The following is a 19,656-nucleotide window of genomic DNA, read 5'->3' on the forward strand; positions in this document are numbered from 1 at the left end:
AACCCCCAGGCAGGGAACCTTGCTCACTCCCCACATGTCTCCCCACTTCACTTTCCACCTTCGTGGGCAGCAGGATAATCAACGTTTTCTCTCATTAATTCAGAAAAGCACATCCTGTCACCCGCTGCCCAGCAGGAGTGCGCTCGGCCCCAAGCAAGCAAGGCTCAGTCAGGGCAGCCTTTGCTCATGGGTGCTGGCACCTAAAGTGCACATTCCTCCTCTACAGTCGCCCCGACTATCCCACTGTTTCACTGAGAGGACGGAATTCCTCTCCGCCTCTAGGTTCTTGATCTTGAACGCTGAAAGAAGGCACCTCAGCGAGGGCCGCCTGCGCCCACCAGGTGTGTCTATCTGCATCTGCTCTCGCCTCAGCACCTGCATTAACCCCCCAGAGGTGCTCTCGTAGCTGCACTGGCCTCCGTGGGAACAGAGCTTCACCACTCCGCCCTCTCACTGTCATCTCACAGGCGCCCACCCTCAGCACCCAGAACACCCAGACACTCTCCAAAGGACATGAGCGCATCAGAGGTGATGTGTGCTCATCCTGTGGGGGTGTTAGGCATGCTGGGTTGATGGAAGTGCGGTGGGAACTTGTGCACGCCTTGGTTTGCAACTGTTGCAGGCACAGGAGGGTGACAGTGTGCTGGGGAATGTTCGCACACCAGGGGGGCCATCTGGCTTTGCAGATCCACAAACCCCCATGGTGCAGCCAGGAGGACGTCAGTCTGGCCAGCCACAGTGGCTGTCCCTGTGATCCTGCACCTTCTGGGCCAGGAGGCGGATCTTGAGCAGCCACTCCTGGGTGCTGATGGCCTGCAGGCGCTACTTCAGCTCAGCCTGCAGGCTCCGCTTGGTGCACTCACAGCTGTCACCACCGCCATGTGGGGAGCACAGGTCGCCCTCCACCGGCCTGCCTCCCCTGTCCAGAGGCTCTCTGCGCTGCTCACCTGCCCAGAGTGACTGGGGCTTGGCAGAAGCCAGGCATCCTGCCCTGCCCAACCCCAGCCAATCCGCTCCTGTGCGAGCTGCTGCCCCGCCGGGAAGGGTCATGGATCTGGGTCCCGGGACCACAGACAGCTTCAAGCACTGCCCCTTGCCTGGCAGGGTCACAGATCCATGTCTTGGTCCCGCAGACAGCCTCAAGCACTGCTGCTCCGCCTGCCAGGTCACGGATCCGGGTCCCAGATCGAGGACAGCCTTGCCTGCTGCCGCCCGCCTGGAAGGGTCACAGATCCAGGTCCCAGACCACGGACAGCCTCAAGCACTGCCCCCGCCTGGCAGGGTCACAGATCCGGGTCCCAGACTGTGGACAGCCTTGCCTGCTGCCACCCGCCTTCAGTATGCAAATTAGCCACCATCTTGTTGCTTCAGGGTGGGGGTCCCCACTGGGGTGACTGGCCAGCCTGGGTGAGGGGATGATGGCTGTTTGCAGCTGGTCACACCCCCTTCAGGGTGGGGGTCCCGCTTGGGTGCCTGGCCAGTCTGGGTGAGGGGCTGAGGGCCGTTTTCAGGCTGGCAGGCGACTGAAGCTTCCAACCTCTCCTTTTTTCTTTCCTTTTTTTTATTCTGGGATTTATTTGCCTTCTATGGCTGTCACTGGAACTGAGAGCCGGCTTTCATTCTGAGGCCCGGCTGCAGCTCTGAGACCTTGGCTGCTGAAAGCAAGGATCTGGGTTTGTTGTATAATTGAAACAATGTTGCGGTCCTGCTGGTTGATACCCAGCTGACTGAAAGCAGGTTTCTGTGGGTTTTTTGCTTCTATAATTGTAACAATGTTTCTTAAACTGCAAGCTCAGAGGCCGGCAGCGGCAGGCGGGGAAGTTGGCTTTCTCCATCACTGAAGCAAGCAAGCCTCCTGTTCGCTTCAGTGCCTGGCTGCCGGCTGCCATCTTGGTTGGTAGTTAATTTGCATATTGCCCTGATTAGCCAATGGGAAGGGTAGTGGAGGTACAGCTAATTACCATGTTTGTCTATTATTAGATAGGATGGTATTAAGAATTCATCATGAGTATGAACATGTAAAATTTTTATTTCATATTTATCCTATCCTTTTCATTTCTCTTTGGGAGTAATTTCCAATATTTATAATGAACATGCATAAAATTAATAAATAGTATTTGTATTGAAAGAGTGGTAAGAACAAATATGTTTGCAATTCACATCTCTAGGCCATGGGTTGGTGGGAAGAATAGGAGATGGTTGCCTACAAGGAGCATTTGGGATGTGGACTTAACTAGACTTGACAGCAAAGTGGATAATAGGACAAGATCAGGAAAGAATAAAAAGTGACTCTTGGGTTTGATACTGCAACGACATTCCGTGGGAGGCATGGTGTGCTGCCGGAAGCCGGTCCATCCTTGCTGCTTGACACAGTCACTGCAGGAAAGAAACATCTGCACAGCATATGTTTCAATGGACCTGGCATATATAGCATATTGTTCTTAATATGTTTGCTCCCTTTAGCGCCATGTGTTTTAACCAAGGTCACCTCTCCGAGAAAGGTTGTTTCCCCAGGTGGGGATCTTTCCCTGAGGTTAGGGAGGGGATACAACCCCTTAATTAAGTGCCAGGCGGTAGTTAAGCTACATAATCTTTACTCCCTGGAATGGAGATGAGAAATGCCCTAAACTTTGTAATAGAAATTGACAGGATTAAAATCGGCTGGTATAAATACGGATGTAACAAGACAATAAGCATCAGACCCTAACCAGAACCTAGCCAGAGAACATGGCAAAAGATCCTGGACAGAACCTGGCTACAGAACTTCACTGGAGAACCTAGATAGAACATGGCAAAAGAACCTGGATAGAACCTGGCTAAAGAACCTGGTGACTGAACCTGGCTGGAGAACCTGGAGAACCTAGCTGGAGAACCTAGCGAGAGAACATGGCACCAGAACTTGGTTGGAGATCCTGACCAGAACTTGGTTGGAGTTCCTAACCAGAACTTCGCTGGAGATCCTGACCAGAACTTCGCTGGAGATCCTGGAGGGAGAACCTCGCTATGCTGATGAACTGAAACCAGTTTCCATGTCATTCATTCTTCGCCGACTCCGTCCACACCTTTGGGGATCCCTGGACCTGCTGGGGCTGGACCCCAACAGTGTGCCAGTGCATGTCTAGAGGAGGTGACATTGGGTGCTGAGCATGAGGCGGACTGTGGATGGACATCACTGCTAGGTGGTCTCTCTTACCATTATCTACAGGTTCTCTGTCCCAGAATCAGCCACCCACAGCCCAGGCTACAAAGAACTGAAATAGAAGTTGGTGTTGTAAGTTTTGCCCCTGTCATTGGTGAGGGTGACAGGCTGTCCCACCTGTGAGGAAGTGGCTATGAACCAGCCGAGGCAGGCGATGGACTGGAAGGAGGAGGTGGAGCCCTCTATGCCACGCAGAAAGAGAAAGGACTTCTGTGCCTTCTTCTCCTTGTACAGTTTCATTATGCTTTCGTTCTAGGAGCAGAAAGGGACCTATCAGAGAGGATTACTGGGAGGAGGGAACTCAACTAACTCAGCCTCAGGAGTGACTGCTTTCCCCACAGGGAGGAGCATGGCTGATGAGAGGAGGATGCCAGGTGTCAGCACAGGCAACGCTTCGGTTCCCAACAGCTTGGCTGCCCTTGAGATCCCACAACACCAGGCACTTCTGATTCTTTGAGACAACACCATCTTTCCCAGAACAGAGTGGGGCTCATTGTGTCATGGGTGCTCCTGCTAGGCACCCATCTACAGGTTCTGACCAGTCTCACAAGATTCCCAGTCTCCAGTGGGTTTGCACATTGAAGCGTCCGTCACAGCAGAAGGATGAGCTTCATGACTGTAAACACTGCTTTCAATGCAGGGACCACACACGTGAAATCTGCAGCATCCAGACTCACAATTTGCCCTTCTCTCCTCCGTGTGCCGTGGCCTGAGCTCACATGGGAGTGCCCGGCATCTCAGAGGGTTTCTGGGAGGCAGTTGGAGAGGAAGAGGAATGGAGAAGCTGCAGTCCTGGCCTTCCTGAACTGCCTTTGTGGTGTTCTTTCTGGCATTCAGAGGATGCTCTGACATTAAAGTAAGTGTTACACCCATTCCAACGGGAGCAGGTATTGGATTGGGGACTATCTAAGTCAAGTTTTCTTACAATGAATAATCCAGGGTTGAAAAAATGTTATTTTTACTCAGTAATATATTAAATTAAATTAAAAGTCACAGCACTTCTCTCATTCGCTGCACAACCACTCACCTTAAGCTGCAAAGTAGGCCGGCCCTCAATTTCTGCACAGAACAGACACAGATCTTCCTTGACTCCCAGATATATCGGACTGCCTTTTTCATTAGAGATGTCCGGGTCTGTGCATGGCACTGAGAAAATAGTAGCTGGAAATAGGGGGATGGAGACAGGCATCAGCTCCAGGAGGCAGCAAGGCCGGTCCTGCCAACACTCTGTTGCTCCTCCCAGCCCCGTGCTGACCAGCCAGGTCTGCCCAGAAGGCTCCCCCAATTAGCCAGGGGGTAGAACTGCTCCATCAGAGATGGGTGGTGGAAACCCATTTCCTTTTTCCCTCCTTCCTATCAGAGCCCAGTTTCCCCAAAGTAAAGATAAAATTCGCCACCACACTTGCAGCTAACATAAATTGTAGCCCATGCGCTCTAAGTGGAAGTGTAGTGTGGGATTTCCAAGAATGTTCTTTAAGGGGAGCTCACTCAGCGGGAAGGAGCACCTTTTTTTGGTTAATCCTCACCCGAGGGTATTTTCCCATTGATTTTTAGAGAGGGTGGGAGGGAGGAGAGACTCAGAGAAACATCGATATGAGAGAGACACATAGATTGGGTGCCTCCCACACATGTCCTGACCAAGGCTGGAGATCAAGCCTGCAACTGGGGTACATGCCCTTGACCTGAATTGAACCTGGAACCCTTCAGTCAGTGCATGAACTCTCTATCCACTGAGCCAAACGGGCTAGGACTGAGCTCCTTCTATATATCCTGTGGCTTCCTTCACTTAGGTGGCATTTGGCGTGACCTTGAGATTCACAAGGCACCATGGGGTCATCACACTGGCCTCAGCCGCCCGCTCAGGTTTCTTTCACATGAGCAGCAGGGAAAATGGAGACAGGTTGTGTAGTCAACGCTTCCATGGAATTTGGCTGTGGTTGGCATATAGCATGGTGCGTTGTATATAGGAAAACAACGATGGTAGGAATGAAATGTGGGCATCAAGAAGAGCTTTTTAGTATTAAGCTTGGAAATATTATATCAGGGCATGTTTGTCAGTGACAGAAAAGACCCAATAGATAGACAAAGGTGGGATATGCAGGGAACAGAGGGATGAGATCAAACACTGAATCCTAGGGGGCGGGAAAGAGCTGAGTTGCACTGACTTCTTCCCACAGCTTCATTGACTCTTGATAGGAGGAAGACATATTCTCCTATTACCAGAGGAGAGGACACCAAGCTAGAAGAGTATGCAGTTTGGTGGTAGAAGGTGAAGGAATTTAATCTGAGGACATGGGTAGCAATGGATGACATTTAAAGGAGAGAAGTTCCGAGGAAAAGCAGCCTGACTGAATGGACAACCCCTTCTTGTTGACATTTTCTTTGGCCAAAGAGAACTGCCTATCCCTCACTCCTCATTTCTAGGTACAGTGCCGGGAGCCGGTCCACCCTTGCTGCTTGACACAGTCGCTGCAGAGAAGAAATGTCTGCACAGCATATGTTTCAAGGGACCTGGCGTATATGGCATACTGTTCTTAATATGTTTGCTCCCTTTAGCACTATGTGTTTTAACCAAGGTCACCTCTCCGAGAAAGGTTGTTTTCCCAGGTAGGGATTTTTCCCTGAAGTTAGGGAGGGGATAAAGCTCCTTAACTAAGTGCCAGGCTGGTAGTTAATCACTTTAACTACAAACAATCATGCTTGAGCTACATAATCTTTACTCCCTGGAATGGAGATAAGAAACGCCCTAACCTTTGTAATAGAAATTGACAGGATTAAAATCGGCTGGTATAAATACGGATGTAACAAGACAATAAACATCAGCTCCTCATCAGCTTCTCATCAGATCCACATGAGATCCTCATCAGTTCCTAACCAGAACTCTGACCAGAACTTTGGCTGGAGATCCTGGCTAGAGGTCCTGACTAGGCTGCTGATCAACTGAAGGCTGTCTTCGTGTCATTCCTTCTTTGCCGACTCCGTCCACACCTTTGGGGACCCCTGGACCCGCTGGGATTGGACCCCAGCAGTACAGGGTTTCCTTTGTGGGAGGAAACCACCTTGTCCTTCTTGCTCTGCTGTGGACACTGAGCTGATGCCAGAAGTAGGAGAGGCCACAGCCAAGCTCATACAGGTCAGCCCCATCCCCAGTGGAGCTGGTATCCCTTGAAGAGGCAAACATTGTCACTCACCAGGTTTGACTTTTTTGCTAGAAGGAACTGCGATTAAAGACTCTCCCTCCAGCACCCACACCATCTGTTGAGGATCACGAATACTAAAGGTTCCTGGACGTTCCATACCTACCAGGTGATGGGGGGAAAAGCACAAAGCACACGTGAGGTTACCATCAACTTCAGGACTTGGGCTGCATCCTGTAATACAGTGGTTTCCCCACCCTCCCCTTCCTATTCAGTTTTACTTCCCTCGATTTCAGTTACCCACAGTCAACTGGGGTCAGAAAATATTAAAAGGAAATTTGCAGAAATAAATAATTCATAAGTTTTAAAATGCATACCATTCTAAAGTTATCATGGGACCTCACATCATCCACTCTATCCCACCTGGGATGTAAATTGCCCCTTTGTCCAGCATGTCCTCACTGTATATAGTCCCCACCCAGGAGTCACTTGATAACCATCTGAGTTATTAGATCTATTCTTGTGGTATCACAGTGCTTGTGTTCCAGTCACCCTTATTTTACTTAACAATGACCTCAGAGCATAAGAGTAGTGATGCTGGCAATTCAGATGTGTCAAAGAGTAGCTGTAAAGTGCTTCTGTTCAGTGAAAAGGCATGTGATGTGTAGGAAACAACATATGTATGTGGGGTTTGGTACTATCTGTGGGTTCAGGCATCTGCGGAGGATCTCGAAACATATCTCTCTGAGATTGGGGGGTGGGAGCCACCGTACTGGCTTATGAATTTCTAGGGTAGATTTCCTGTTCTAATAGTGGCTATAGGACAAAGGGAGGGGCTGTTTTGTGGATCAAAGTGTCTGAAATCATGGTCCCCAAAGATTTCAAGAGATATTAGTAACTTGTCCTTCTCTGATTGACAGTCTCTGAGTACTAAAAAAATGCCACAAAAAATGTTAAAATTGGTCATCAGTATGTTGTTTGTTTTTTTCTTAGCGCTCTTTATCAAAATAAGTAAACAATTCTAAACACACATAAGATGAGAACTAAATGCTCTGAGATTTTCAAGTGCAGCTTTCATGATGTGAGTATTTTAGCAAATAAATCTGTAGCTGAGCAAATGAGAGAACCTGGTGCCCTATTGTCCTTGGTGAGGCCCAGTGGAGACCGCCATGCTGGTTTGTAATTTGCCACTTACTTAGTGAGGTGCCCTCCTTGTCTTTAGGTTTTCTGTGAAGAACATAAGGCAGACCAGATGGTGGCGAGGAGGTTGTCATCATCTTACCTTGTGAAGGAAGGAGGGAAGAAAAACACGTTATTCATTGCCCTGCCCTTCCCCTGGAAACGGATGGAAAATTGTTTGGAGGAAGCTGCCTGGGGATCCTGTCCCAGCTGCACATGTGAGACTGAGGATGGGAAGAGCATGTTCCCAGGCCAGACAACCCCAAGTGGAATCTCCCATCTCTGTCGGGACTCAATGGTCCTGGCTCTCCAGGCAGTGATGGCCCTGGGGTACTCTCTACCCACCATATCTGGAGTTGCTAGGAGGTTCCAGAGTAACCCCAGGCACCTTCTAGGATGTGTTTGTGGGTTAAGAGAGGGTTTTTGCATCTCTGTTTAGCCCTGCACAGCTGGTAAGTCACCAGTTCTCCTGACTTCAAGTCTGAGCATCCTAAGTAACTGGCAGCAAGCCTGTCTCTCTGTCCCTATCTCCCCAGTTCCCCACCCAAACAGGCATCTCTAAGGACCCTGCCATGGACATCCACAGGCTCCAGGTCACAGGACACATATCTCTGGGCTTTTGGTCAGGGCAGCAGGCAGCTCCCTGAAAAGACCACAGACTCCCCACAGTGAGAAGCAGTTGTTCACCACCCTCCCTGCCTCAGGACCCCCGGTGCCTGATTCTACAGTTATCCCTAGAGAGGGAGTAGGCAGCCACCCTCACTCATGGAAGCAGCCCAGCTCCTCTGATGCCCTGAGCCTTTGACCCCGGGCCCCTCAGACCCAGAGGCTCCTCAAGGCTAGACAGGGCCTTGAGAGAGCTCCCTGCCACGTGGCTTCTGAGCAGCAGAAGTTACCTTTGCTCAAAGAGATGCTCTTGTCCCTGGGCCAACGCAACCTTAGGCTCCACTGCATGCAAGGGCTCCTCTAGAAAACTGATCAGGAACTCAGGCCTTCTAATGAGCTTTTAAGGACTGGGTCATTTCCTGGTCTGGGTGTGCCCACGTTGTCAAAAAGGCTGGTCGGGCACAGAGGTCCTGTGAGTGTCACTGGGTGACTGGGAGGCAACACAGGTGTGGCCGTTCTGGGGTCCCAGAGAGACCAAGGCAGGTCAGAAGCCAGGAAACAATGGTGAAGAAACACGGATGAGGCCAGTGCTTTGTAATCAAAAATTCCTTGGGACCGCCTTGGGGACAGAGGTGTGACATGTCACTGACTGAGCCACTCCTCGTTCAAACCATTCAGGAGTTTTACACAACCAATATGCAGAGCTTATTCCATGTTGGAAAGCTAAGAGAAGTACCTGATTAATCATTTAATCCTCACAACAACCCTTGAGGGGCCATTAATCTTTACTTCTTATGCAAAATACAGAGACCCTAAGAGTGACAAGATTTACCCAAAATCACATCATCAAGTTACAAGCCAGATGTCTCTGGTCTTAACCACTGCGTAGTGTCTCCAGCAGCTGAGACGTGTGCCTGTGGCCCATGGTGGGTGCTGAAACCTGCACTGTGTCCAACGCAGGGGATTGACTCGTGGGCCGGCAGGACCTGGGAGGCCTGTGGCTTCCCAGCTCTGACTGGGATCAGACTCGGCCTCAGCAATGGCATGGAAGGGAATCATTACCCTTAAAGCCCAATATTGTCGGTCAGCCCTAAATGTTAAAAAATCCTACTCATTCTTTGCCAAAATGTGCCTCCCTGTACACTCACAACCACGGGCTTCAGTTCTGTTCTCTGAAATCCACTGTGCACTCTCTCCCCAGATACTGCCATAGCCCCTCCCTGGTCTCCCTGCCTCTGTTCTCACCCGAGGAGTGAAATGTCCACCGGCCAACATCAGGGTCAAAGGTGTCGTGTGGTCATATCACTCCCCTGTCAGAACTCTCTAATGGCTTCATCACACCCAGAGTAGTAACCGAATCTCTCAGCATAGCCCACCTCTGCCCCTGCCCCTGCCCCTGCTCCTTTGACTCCCTGCTCCAGCTGCGTTCTCACCATACTATTGTCTGTATCTATGTGTCATATCTCTATATTTTTTTCTTGCTTAATCCCTTTACCTTTTTTCACCAAGTTCCTCCCCACTGACAGCTGTCAGTCTGTTCTGTGTATCTATGCTTTTGTTTCTATTTTGTTTGTTAAATTATTTTGTTGATTAGATTCCACATATAAGTGAGATCATATGGTATTTGTCTTTTTCTGGCTGGCTTATTTCACTTAGAGTAATAATTTCCAGGTGCCTCCATGCTGTCACAAATGGTAAGACTTTCTTCATTTTTATGGCCAAGTAGTATTTCAAGATGTAAATGTATCATAGCTCTTTTACCCATTCATCTACTGATGGGTACTTGGGCTGTTTCCAGATCTTGGCTACTGTAAATAATGTTGCAATGAACATAGGAGTGCATATATCCCTTTGAATTAGTGTTTTGTGCTTCAGATATATTCCCAGAAGTGGGATCACTGGGTCAAAAGATAGTTCCATTAAAAAAAAATGTGTTTTTTTTAAAGAGAGAAACATCTATTGGTTGCCTTCCACACATGCCACCCTTGTTGTTTATTGATTTATTGATAGTCCTTCATACAGGCATGAGGTGATATAAACTTTTACAGCAAAATAAACCATCCACAAAATAAAATCTCACCCCACTGCATGGGTGAATCTGATACATCTGATAAGGGGTTCATTTCCAAAAAAATATAAAAAACTTATACAACTCAACACCAAGAAGGCAAGTAACACAATTAAAAAAAAAAAACAGGCAAAGGATCTCAATAGACACTTCTCCAAAGAGAACATATAGATGGCCAATAGACACATGAAAAGTTGTTCAACATCACTAATAATCAGAGAGATGCAAATTAAAATGCACATATGATCTTATCACCTACATGCCAACTCCATCCGGCTAGGGCACTTGTCTGTCTCATTAACTATGTGCTTTGTGTCAGTAATGGTGTCTGGTCCATTATTAGAATTCATTAATATTTATTGAATATACAAAGGACTGAATGAAGTATTCCCATGAATAACAGGAAAACTGGGAGGAGAAAAAGGGAGTTGTGGTAAGGGACTAGGGATGCTCTTCCACCCCATGTCAGGGCTGAAGTGCCCTGGGAGAACCTCTTAGACAAGTAGGGGAGACTAGCTGCTTTGTTTCCAACTGGAGAGAACTCTGGGCCCACCTTGGCTCCTTGGCCAATGCCAGGTGTGAGGAGGGACTTCTGGGGAGAACTTGACAAGGTTCCAGCCTTATACACAGGAGGCCATATACCCCAGTTTGCCCAAGAGCGCCTAAGCCGGTGCCCATCACTCTAGTCTACTTATTAATAGAGCCCCTTCCACTCTCCTCCGTGTCCACAACTCTAGGGAAATGACCAACAATGGACAGGCAGAAGCGACACAGTTCTAAAATTTGGAGGATCCCTGAAAGATGAAAGCTCAGGGAATGTCGTGCTATTGCCAGGAAGAAATATAATCTCTGACACCAACATGGTCACTCAGAGGCTGGAGGCAGATCTCAGCATAGCGGGGGGGAGGTTGGGACCATGCCTCTGGGCCCTGGGAGTCAGCACTGTGTTTGGAAAAATAGTATCCCAACATCTTTCTTCAAATCCTGGGGACAAGTAAACATGTGATGGAAAGACTACATGGGTTAAATGTCTGAGGAACCACATTGCAGAGAACAAAGTTCACTGCTATGTGGGAAGGACCCATGTTCCATCAAAAGTTAGATAAGACAAGTCTTCAAAATCAATATGCTCTTGATGGCTGGGAGGCATACGGAATTATGGCTTGTGAGTTCCTGGGAAGCCCATGACGATGTTCAAGCTCCCGCCAGAACAGGACGGTTACTTCTCAGTGAGCTGTGTGCCAGCATCATGCACTGAAGTGTGGAGTGTGATTTCTAATCATGAGGCCCTATTTGTACCACCCCTCCCAGTAGTGAGGCCTGCAGAAACCTGAGTTTGGGAAGATACCACCTTCCCAGCAATCCTTGCTCAGGGTGTATGACAACTTGTGGCCGCTGCAGCTGACATTCTCCTCACAGAAAGCCTCACTGAACCTCAGGCAGCAGAAACCCACGGGCACCAGTGCATGAAGCGGCCCTCACAAAGCAGAACCACCTTCCTTCCCCACGTGTGTAAAGTTAATTCTAAAAAAATACTTCAAGTGGTAGGAGGATCACAAACCAGGCCTGAGCAAGGAGGGCAGAACACACCTTCAAGAGCAAAACCAGGAAGTGAGTCATCAGCCTTGAGTTTGAGGAAAGAAACTGTAGGGGACTGTCCCAGGGCCAAGGACTGGATGCTGATGCTGCAAAATGACGCACAGCAAAGTTAATCCTCAGAGCAAAGTCCTCAGTAGGTGAGGCAGGGGTGGGCCTCCTAATACTGTGCAGTTTCTGCCGCTCCTGGTCCAGAGGCAGCATATGCTCTGCCAGCCTCACACCAGGAAAAAACAGGCCAGGGTACAGTCCTCCAGGTCCTCAGATGAGGAGTGCAAACTGCTCCTCCAATCCAGGGCACCTCCTGGCAAGGCCAGCTCCTGGCACCCTGCCCATGTGGCCCCGAGATCACTTCTCTAGATTGGCAGTGAAGGGAGCCTGGCTCAAAGCATCCAGGGCTCTGAGCTAGCACAAGCGCAGTGTGTCTTCCAGATAGGAAGCTGGAGCAATGCTGTCAGAGTTCACTGCCCCTGTGGTGTGCCCAGTCTCTGTCAGCCTCACCTCTCCCGGCTGCTGAACCAAGGGGAGAGGGACTGGTAGGTAAGTGTCCCAGCCTCCCCTCCTCTGGTGGGACCATGCCAGGGTTTCTCAGAGGGTTCCCTGCCCCAGTTGCCCACAGCCCTGACCAGCACTAGAATTCCCATCATTGGCTTTCTGGAGATCCTCTCCTAAATGAGTTCCCAGGTTTATCTTGGGGACAGTTCACACTAAGGTAGCTGTTTAGTGTCAAAAGCAATAAACTTATATTCAAATGATGTGTGTTCAATATTTGGCTTTGCAACTTTCAGACGTGTATCCTTGGCAAAGTTCTTTCACATCTGTGATCAGGCCAGGTGACTTCCGTGACAGCAGTGTGCCTTGCTGGACCATGCAGGTTAAAGGAGACTATGCAAACCACCAAACTTGACAGCTTACTGCGCACCTGGCCTAGTGAGGGCCCCACATGTGTCACCAGACCCCATACTGCCTCTACCAGCCTTCTGGCTGTGACCAGCAATGGATCACCCTAGTCTTCACCTTTGAGCTACTTCATCAGCCTACCTGGCCACATAAAGTCACCCTCATGTTCACACCCTATAACCTCCCCAGGATCCTGGCTGCAGGGGAGCACAAATGGCCGTTACACTCTTGTCCTGGGTGGCCCCACAGCCTCCTCCTCGGGAGTGTAAAATCATGAAGCCCCACAGGTTAATGTGCAGCAGGTGTCCCTGAGTCAGAACTAGGGTTCAAAATCCAGCTGGGCCTATGAAGAGGAGCCGCTGAGGTGTACATCAGCATGAGCTCTCTTCCATGCTCTCGGAAGGAGCCTAGGACATCACCGCTGTGCTCCCTCTACAGGACTGACCCACTTGGACATCTTGAGGGGAGGGGTTCAGTGTTCTGCCTTTGGGCACTAAGAAGCAAGCATCCAGGACACATTGGGATTAATGCAAACTCACTCACACCACATGAGGGTCCCTTCAGATTCCTCATTTCATCCTGTAAACACACGGAGCTCTGTGTGGCCAGGCACTTAGTCCAGAGTGATGGGGTTGGAAGGAGGCTTTGGGGTGATACCCAATAACCCAAGGCCTATACATACCTCTCCCTAGTATGGAGGTGACATCTTTTATAGTCAAGGGATAGAGTCCCCTGAGAAGGGACATTGTGTCAAATATGAAGAAGAAAACTTCTCTCTGCACAAGAAAAGGGCTCTGTTGGGATAAAGTCTGTAGTTATGGTCTCCCCTCTTTCTTCAGGTAGCCAAACTAGATCTGCCTTGGGATTTCATTTCTTAGTCTAGTGATTTTTCAACCAGTGAACCATAAGCATTCTTATAACATGCAATACCTATTTACTCAGGGACACTGACCTCTTTTCCTTTAGATTGTGAAATACATAAATGACAACAACCTACACAACAATAGCCATCCGGTGTGAATAAATCAAAATTATACCTGTTTTCCCTAGCCAGTTTGGCTCAGTGGAGAGAGCATCAGCCTGCAGACTAAAGGGTCCCTGGTTGGATCCCAGTCAAAGGCATTTGCCCGGGTTTTGGGCTAGGTTCGAGCAGGAGATGTGCAGAAGGCAGCCGATCAATGGTTCTCTCCATCATTGATGTTTCTATCGCTCTCTCCCTCTTCCTTCCTCTCTAAAATTAATGTGCGTGCGTGTGTGTGTGTGCGTGTGTGTGTGTGTGTGTGTGTGTACCAGGGGCCCAGTGCACTAATTCATGTACCTTAAAAGGAACTGTGGGCTTCGAGGCTGCAGTGGGCACAGCGGCTGGTCTCAGCCCATCCTAAGTGCTCCACCCCGCCCCTCCTCCCATGGGCCCTGGTTCCCTGTCTGCCAGCAGCCCTGCTCCTGCTGCCACTGCTCCCACCCACTGACCACAGCAGTCCCTCTTGCACCCGCTGACAGCATGGAGCCGGCGCCAGCAGCAGGTGCAAGCGGGCCCAGCACTATCAGCAGGTTTGAATGGCAGCTGCTGCCCCGATCACCCCTCAGGAGCAGGGGGAGGTGACGAAGCCCTCAGGGGTGATTGGGGAGGGCACCAGGCGTCGGCAGTGGGTGCGAGTGGTGGCTCTGGCACCAGCTGCATGTGGGAGCAGGGCTGGTTCCGGCAGTGGGTGTGAGTGGCAGCTTCGGTGCCAGCAGTGGGTGCGAGTTGGGCCATCACCAGCAGTGGGTGTGAGAAGCAGCTGCCAGCACCAATCGCTCCTCAGGAGCAGGGGGAGGTAGAGATGCCCTGAGGGGCGATTGGGCCGGCAGCCACCACCCGTACCTGCTCACAGAGCCTAGTGATTGGGGCCAGCACTAGGTGCGGGCAGCAGGTGTGAGCAGGGTGAGTGCCAGCAGCAGGTGCAAGCACCCAGTGGCACTGCGGTGTGGGATAGAAAAGAATTTTCAGTAACCACCCGATGACAGTAGTTGGTGACCCACCTTGGTCTGGTGACCCCACTCACCTGCTCCACCATCCTGCTGCGGCCAATGACTGCCATGTTCCGCGCTCTGCCACCTGCTGCCAATGTCCGCCATGTTCTGCATGTGCCCCCTGGTGGTCAGTGCACATCATAGCAACCAGTTGTTCAGTTGTTCTGCCCTTTGGTCTATTTGCGTGTTAGGTTTTATATATAAAGATATATACATATATATATATATACATATATTTTTTAAGTGTACTTTTTCTGTCAAATCAGCAAAAAATATATTTTTTGGTATGCCACAGAATTTTAGTAATCAGTTTATGTGTGGCATGAGATAGAAAAGGTTGAAAATCACTGCCTTAGCCCATTCATATCTCTTCTTCACCACTCACATCAAGGTCTAACATAGACACCTCAGCCCCACAAATTCTTCCCAACTCCTGTAGCATCATTTTCACCATTCAACTTGGTTAGTGTTCACATACAGGCAAATTATTAGATGGAAATGTCCTTGTTATGAACATCTTTGATATTCAACGTGTGGTCCATGGACCAGCAGCATTGGCATCATCTGGCAGCTTGTCAGAAATGCAGTCTCAGGCCCCTCCCAGACTTAAAGAATCAGGGGCTCAAATAAAGGGACATTAAAGCCACTATATGTTCTGTGATGATATGGCACATGCCAAGCCAGTACTCTAGTCACACACCACAACAAGAAAGAAATCTGCCTGGAGCCAGGGATGGGGCAAGTAAGCCAGATCTAGACCAACCTCACCTTCTGCAAACTCTGAGTTGTCTTGGCCCTGAGCCAAGGGGAGAGGCAATGGTGTCAAGAGAATCAGTCATTCCTGGAAGGCTGAGGGCATGCCCAGACCCTCACAGCAATTTTACTTTGCATAAGTACAGCTTGATGTAGACAGGAACTTTCAAAAGGTATTTGGTTTCAGGGAAGCCAAACATTTGCTATCAAAAGCCAAGAGAAAGTCTCTCTAGAGGAGGGCACAGCCACTCAATTTTACTAAGACTGCAGTAGTTGGAGATTACTAGGCATACAAGTAAACAGATCATAAGAACAGGAACCAAAAAGAGAAACAAACCAAGCAAACAAACAAAGCAAGCTAGCAGAATTCTGCAATGATTATACACGGAGCTTAACACACAGATCTTAACCATGTTTAAGAAATAAATGACAAATATGGAAATATTTCTTAGAATAGCAAACTACAAAAAATGATAGATTTGAATGAGTCAAACAGCACCTCTAGAACTATATAATGCAATAATACATAAAATAAAATAAAATAAAATAAAATAGCCAATATTTGCACTTGGCAACAGACAGCTCACATCAGAAGAGAGAATTAGAGAGTGACACCAGCAGGATGGAGGTGTAGGAATTTCTAGCACTTGTTTCCTCTCAGAAACATTAATTTGAACAACTATGCACATATGAAAATGCCTCACAGGAGGTAAGGATTCTAGGTGAGGGATTATAGAACCTGGGTGGAGGACAGAATAAGAAAAATGCATTGAAGAGGTTAGGAAAGAGTTTCATAAAACCTCCTTCATCCTTCCCAAGCCAGGGCAGCCCAGTGTGGAAAGAGATATAGTCTCTGTGCAGAAAAAAGAGTAACACGAGCACCCATTTCACCACTGACCCCAGCACCAGGCGTGCACCAGCACCAGGCTGGCCCCATGACTCTCAGGCCACCCCAACATCTGGCCAGCTTTCATTACCCCCCGGCTCCCACAAATCCAGACTCCCAGCACTCCCCAGTGCCTAGGCTGACTCCTGGGGCCCCAGGCTCCCATCCAGCTCCCATGGACCCAGGCTCTCAGCCCACTCCAGTGCCAGGCCTGCATAGATTTAGGCTCTAAATTGGCTCCCACGGGCCCAGACTCATGACGTTCCCCAGCACCAAGATAGCCCCAATGACCTCAGGCTCCAGGCAGCTGCTATAAACATGAGCTCCCAACCCACCAGCACCAGGTCAGCCTCCACAGTCCCAGCCTTCAGACCACCTTTTATGGACCCAACTTCCAGGCTGGTCCGGCATGATCCTCATGGATCCAGGCTCCAGGCCAACACACAAGGTCTCACACTTTAGGCTCACTCCAGTGTCAGGATGGCCCCCATGGCCAACTCCCACAAGCCCAGGCTCCTAGCCTGCCCCAGTACCAGGCCAATCTTTGTAAACCCAGATGCCAGCTCACCCCAGTAGTCCTCTGCCACAACCTTTGGGGCCACACACAAAGGAATGCATTAGACAAGAAATATGAATTTAGAAGGCATGGGGGCCAGGCGGAAACCTTTCTCTAGTGGAGAGGCTCCCTGACTTCTGGGTCCTGTTCGCTTTTATTCACTTGAATACACATTTTTTCTTTAGGAGTACACACAGGCATATCAAAGATAAAGTTTGTTAAACAGGAAAAGGATTATCAGCTTAGGGGATTGCCTTGAGCCATTTGGCCAACAGCAGAGCAATATTATGCTGATTTTCAGCCCTGCTGAATATTGCATTGATATGCTAACTACTGTTGGCTTAGCCTCCAGCAGTCCCAGGTACCCAACTGGCCCCTGCAGACCTAAGATCCAGGCCTGCTCACACAGACAAAGGTCCCAGGCCCACCACTGCAGTCAGGCACTAGGCCTGTCCCCAATGAACCCAGAAACCAGCCAGCCCCTGTGGCCCCAAGCACCAGGCCTGCCCACATGCTGACCCAGGAACCCTATATGCCCATCCAAGGACTCTAGCAGCAAGCCCTCCCACAGACACCACAGTCAGCCCACCCATAATATCTGTATGGGCTGATCAGCCAAAGGCTTTTCCTGATGAAGCCCAACTGTAAAAATGGAAAGAGGTACTGTCTTCCTCAAAAGTGCAGACACCAAGGAAGGACACAAGAATCATGGATAATCAAGGAAACATAAAACCACCATAGGAAATTAATAAAGATACATAGAATGACCCTAAACAAATGATGATCAATGAATTGCCTAAAAAAGAATTCAGAATAATCCTCTTAAAGAAATTTAGCAACAAATAGACAAAATTAAGAAAGCAATGCATGAACAAAGACATAGAAACATTAAGAACAAAACAAACAGAAGTCCTTCAGTTGAAGAATGCAATGAATAAACTGAAGAAATCAATAGCAGACTGGATTAAGCAGAAGAAAGAATTAATGGACTAGAAGACAGGTCACTTGAAATTATTCAATCAGAGAAACAAAAAGAAGAGAGTGAAAAAAGCCCATGTGAATTATGGAATTCTACTAAGAAAAAGAATCTATGCATTTTTGAAGCCCTAGTATTTGAAAAGAGGAGGAAGGAGCAGAAAGCTGATTTAAAGTATAATGGCTGAGAATTTCCCAAGCCTGAAGAGAGAGTTGGACATTCAAGTTCATGAAGTTCATCAATGCCCCTGAAATTTCAACCCCAAGTTATTATCTCCAGGACACAAAAAATAAAATTGTCTAAAATCATCACATTGTTTACGTTAAATTTACACAGTGATGTATGTGAATTGTATCTCAGCTCCTGGGAAAACAGGAGTGAATTAGATCTCCCTTTAGGAGAAGCTGCTGCCCAGAGGAGAGCTGGCCTACAGCCTCAGGCTGCCACAACCCTGGGCTGCTCCCAGGCCATGACTGAGCACAGCAGCACTGCAGCCAGGCCCTTTCTGGGACCAGGAGCCTCTCCAGGTAAGCTTTGCCTGAGGCTCCCTGCCAGTCAGGTCAAGACTTCCTCAGAGTAGTCACAGCTGCAGTGCAGCCTGAGGCTGTTCCTACCCACTCCTCTCTTCCCCATTGCTAGTGTCCCACTTGCATTGTGGCCTGAAGACTCTGCCTGCCTCCTCCTGATCCCTCCCTCCTACATCTTTCCTGTGCATTTCTCCCAACACATTCACTGCTTGTCTAATCTCACCGTGGTGTCTCCTCTTCAGAGCACCCAAAGGGACATGATGTAACCAAGAGTGAACCCAGGGACATGAGGCAAGCTGTACAAGAACACAAACAGTATGGTTTCATTCTATAACATGTAAAGGCAGGCAGCACTAAACTATTTGGGGGAGATATGCATATGTGGTGAAAGGATAACAAAATGCAAGGGAATAATAACCATGAAATTTAGGATGACAATTACATCTGAGGGAGGGTGGGGACTGGATGGAAGAGGAACATACAGGGGTTCCAAAGGTCCTAGTTTTGGCTGGGTGATGAGTTCCTGTGGGTGCCATTCATTTACATCTAGGATATAGTTGGTATTAATATTCCCTCAAACCTACTCAATATTTACTTTAAAACATAGATAATGGGTCCTAAAGAGATTTCCTGAATTTTCTGAATATACTAGTAATAAGGCAACAATAGCTATCATTTATTGTTTACCACAATTTTATTCCTTAGTTTAAAAAAATCTTTTAAAAGTGAAATGTAACAATTATTTTAAAAGCCATATGTTAATCAAAATAAAACAAGCTAAAATGTTAATTATTTAAAAGGTAGAAATAAATCAGACATCAGTAAAAAAAAAAAAAAAAAAAGAGGGGGGGAGGTGGGGAATGAATTCAGACATATGAGAAAGCCAGAAATTCTTGGATCTAAATTTTACAAATAGAAAAAATATTTTTTAAAATATTTATGAAAGTTTGAAGTTTAAATACCCAGATATTCCAAACTAAAGCCGTGGGCCCATGAAGAAGGAAGATGCTCAGTCACTCTCCGTGGACTTGACCCCAATCTCAGCAGCTCAGGACGGAGTACTCTTCCAGAGAAGGACCTCTCCGCTGGTCTACAGCCCCAACTTCACAATTGGCTTAACACAGGAGGACTATTGGGAAAAAAGGAAAATCATTTTAATTCAAATATTCAAGGTTAGACAACTGATGGTCTACTTGACAACATTATTTTTGAGACCATGAGCAGAACCTGAGTTTTCATAGAGAAAAAGAAAAATGTTCA

At 48.4% G+C, this 19,656-nt stretch overlaps 1 protein-coding gene across 1 annotated transcript; it reads right to left on the bottom strand.

Annotated features, from left to right (window-relative positions):
* Nucleotides 1–2,046: 2,046 nt before the first annotated feature.
* Nucleotides 2,047–8,477, bottom strand: LOC139019502 (interleukin-36 beta-like). The gene is made up of 5 exons (XM_070428509.1): nucleotides 8,412–8,477; nucleotides 7,532–7,618; nucleotides 6,391–6,498; nucleotides 4,227–4,360; nucleotides 2,047–3,451 (listed from the first exon to the last, which is right to left on the bottom strand). The coding sequence occupies exons 1-5, from the start codon at nucleotides 8,467–8,469 to the stop codon at nucleotides 3,242–3,244; spliced, it is 597 nt and encodes a 198-aa protein (XP_070284610.1). The 5' UTR covers nucleotides 8,470–8,477; the 3' UTR covers nucleotides 2,047–3,241.
* Nucleotides 8,478–19,656: the final 11,179 nt, after the last annotated feature.

The sequence above is a fragment of the Myotis yumanensis genome, unplaced genomic scaffold (genome assembly GCF_028538775.1).
Source record: "Myotis yumanensis isolate MYYU_CA2020_CCGP unplaced genomic scaffold, mMyoYum1.0.hap1 SCAF_11, whole genome shotgun sequence".
NCBI lineage: Eukaryota > Metazoa > Chordata > Mammalia > Chiroptera > Vespertilionidae > Myotis > Myotis yumanensis.

Excerpts from the sequence above, each read along its gene's own strand:
- LOC139019502 (XM_070428509.1), bottom strand. The coding sequence starts at position 8,469 with ATGCAGTGGAGCCTAAGGTTGCGTTGGCCCAGGGACAAGAGCATCTCT. Across the intron at positions 6,499-7,531 it reads CAAGGAGGGCACCTCACTAA|GTATGGAACGTCCAGGAACC; the intron begins GTAAGTGGCAAA and ends ATCACCTGGTAG. Across the intron at positions 3,452-4,226 it reads GGCCTACTTTGCAGCTTAAG|AACGAAAGCATAATGAAACT; the intron begins GTGAGTGGTTGT and ends TTCTGCTCCTAG.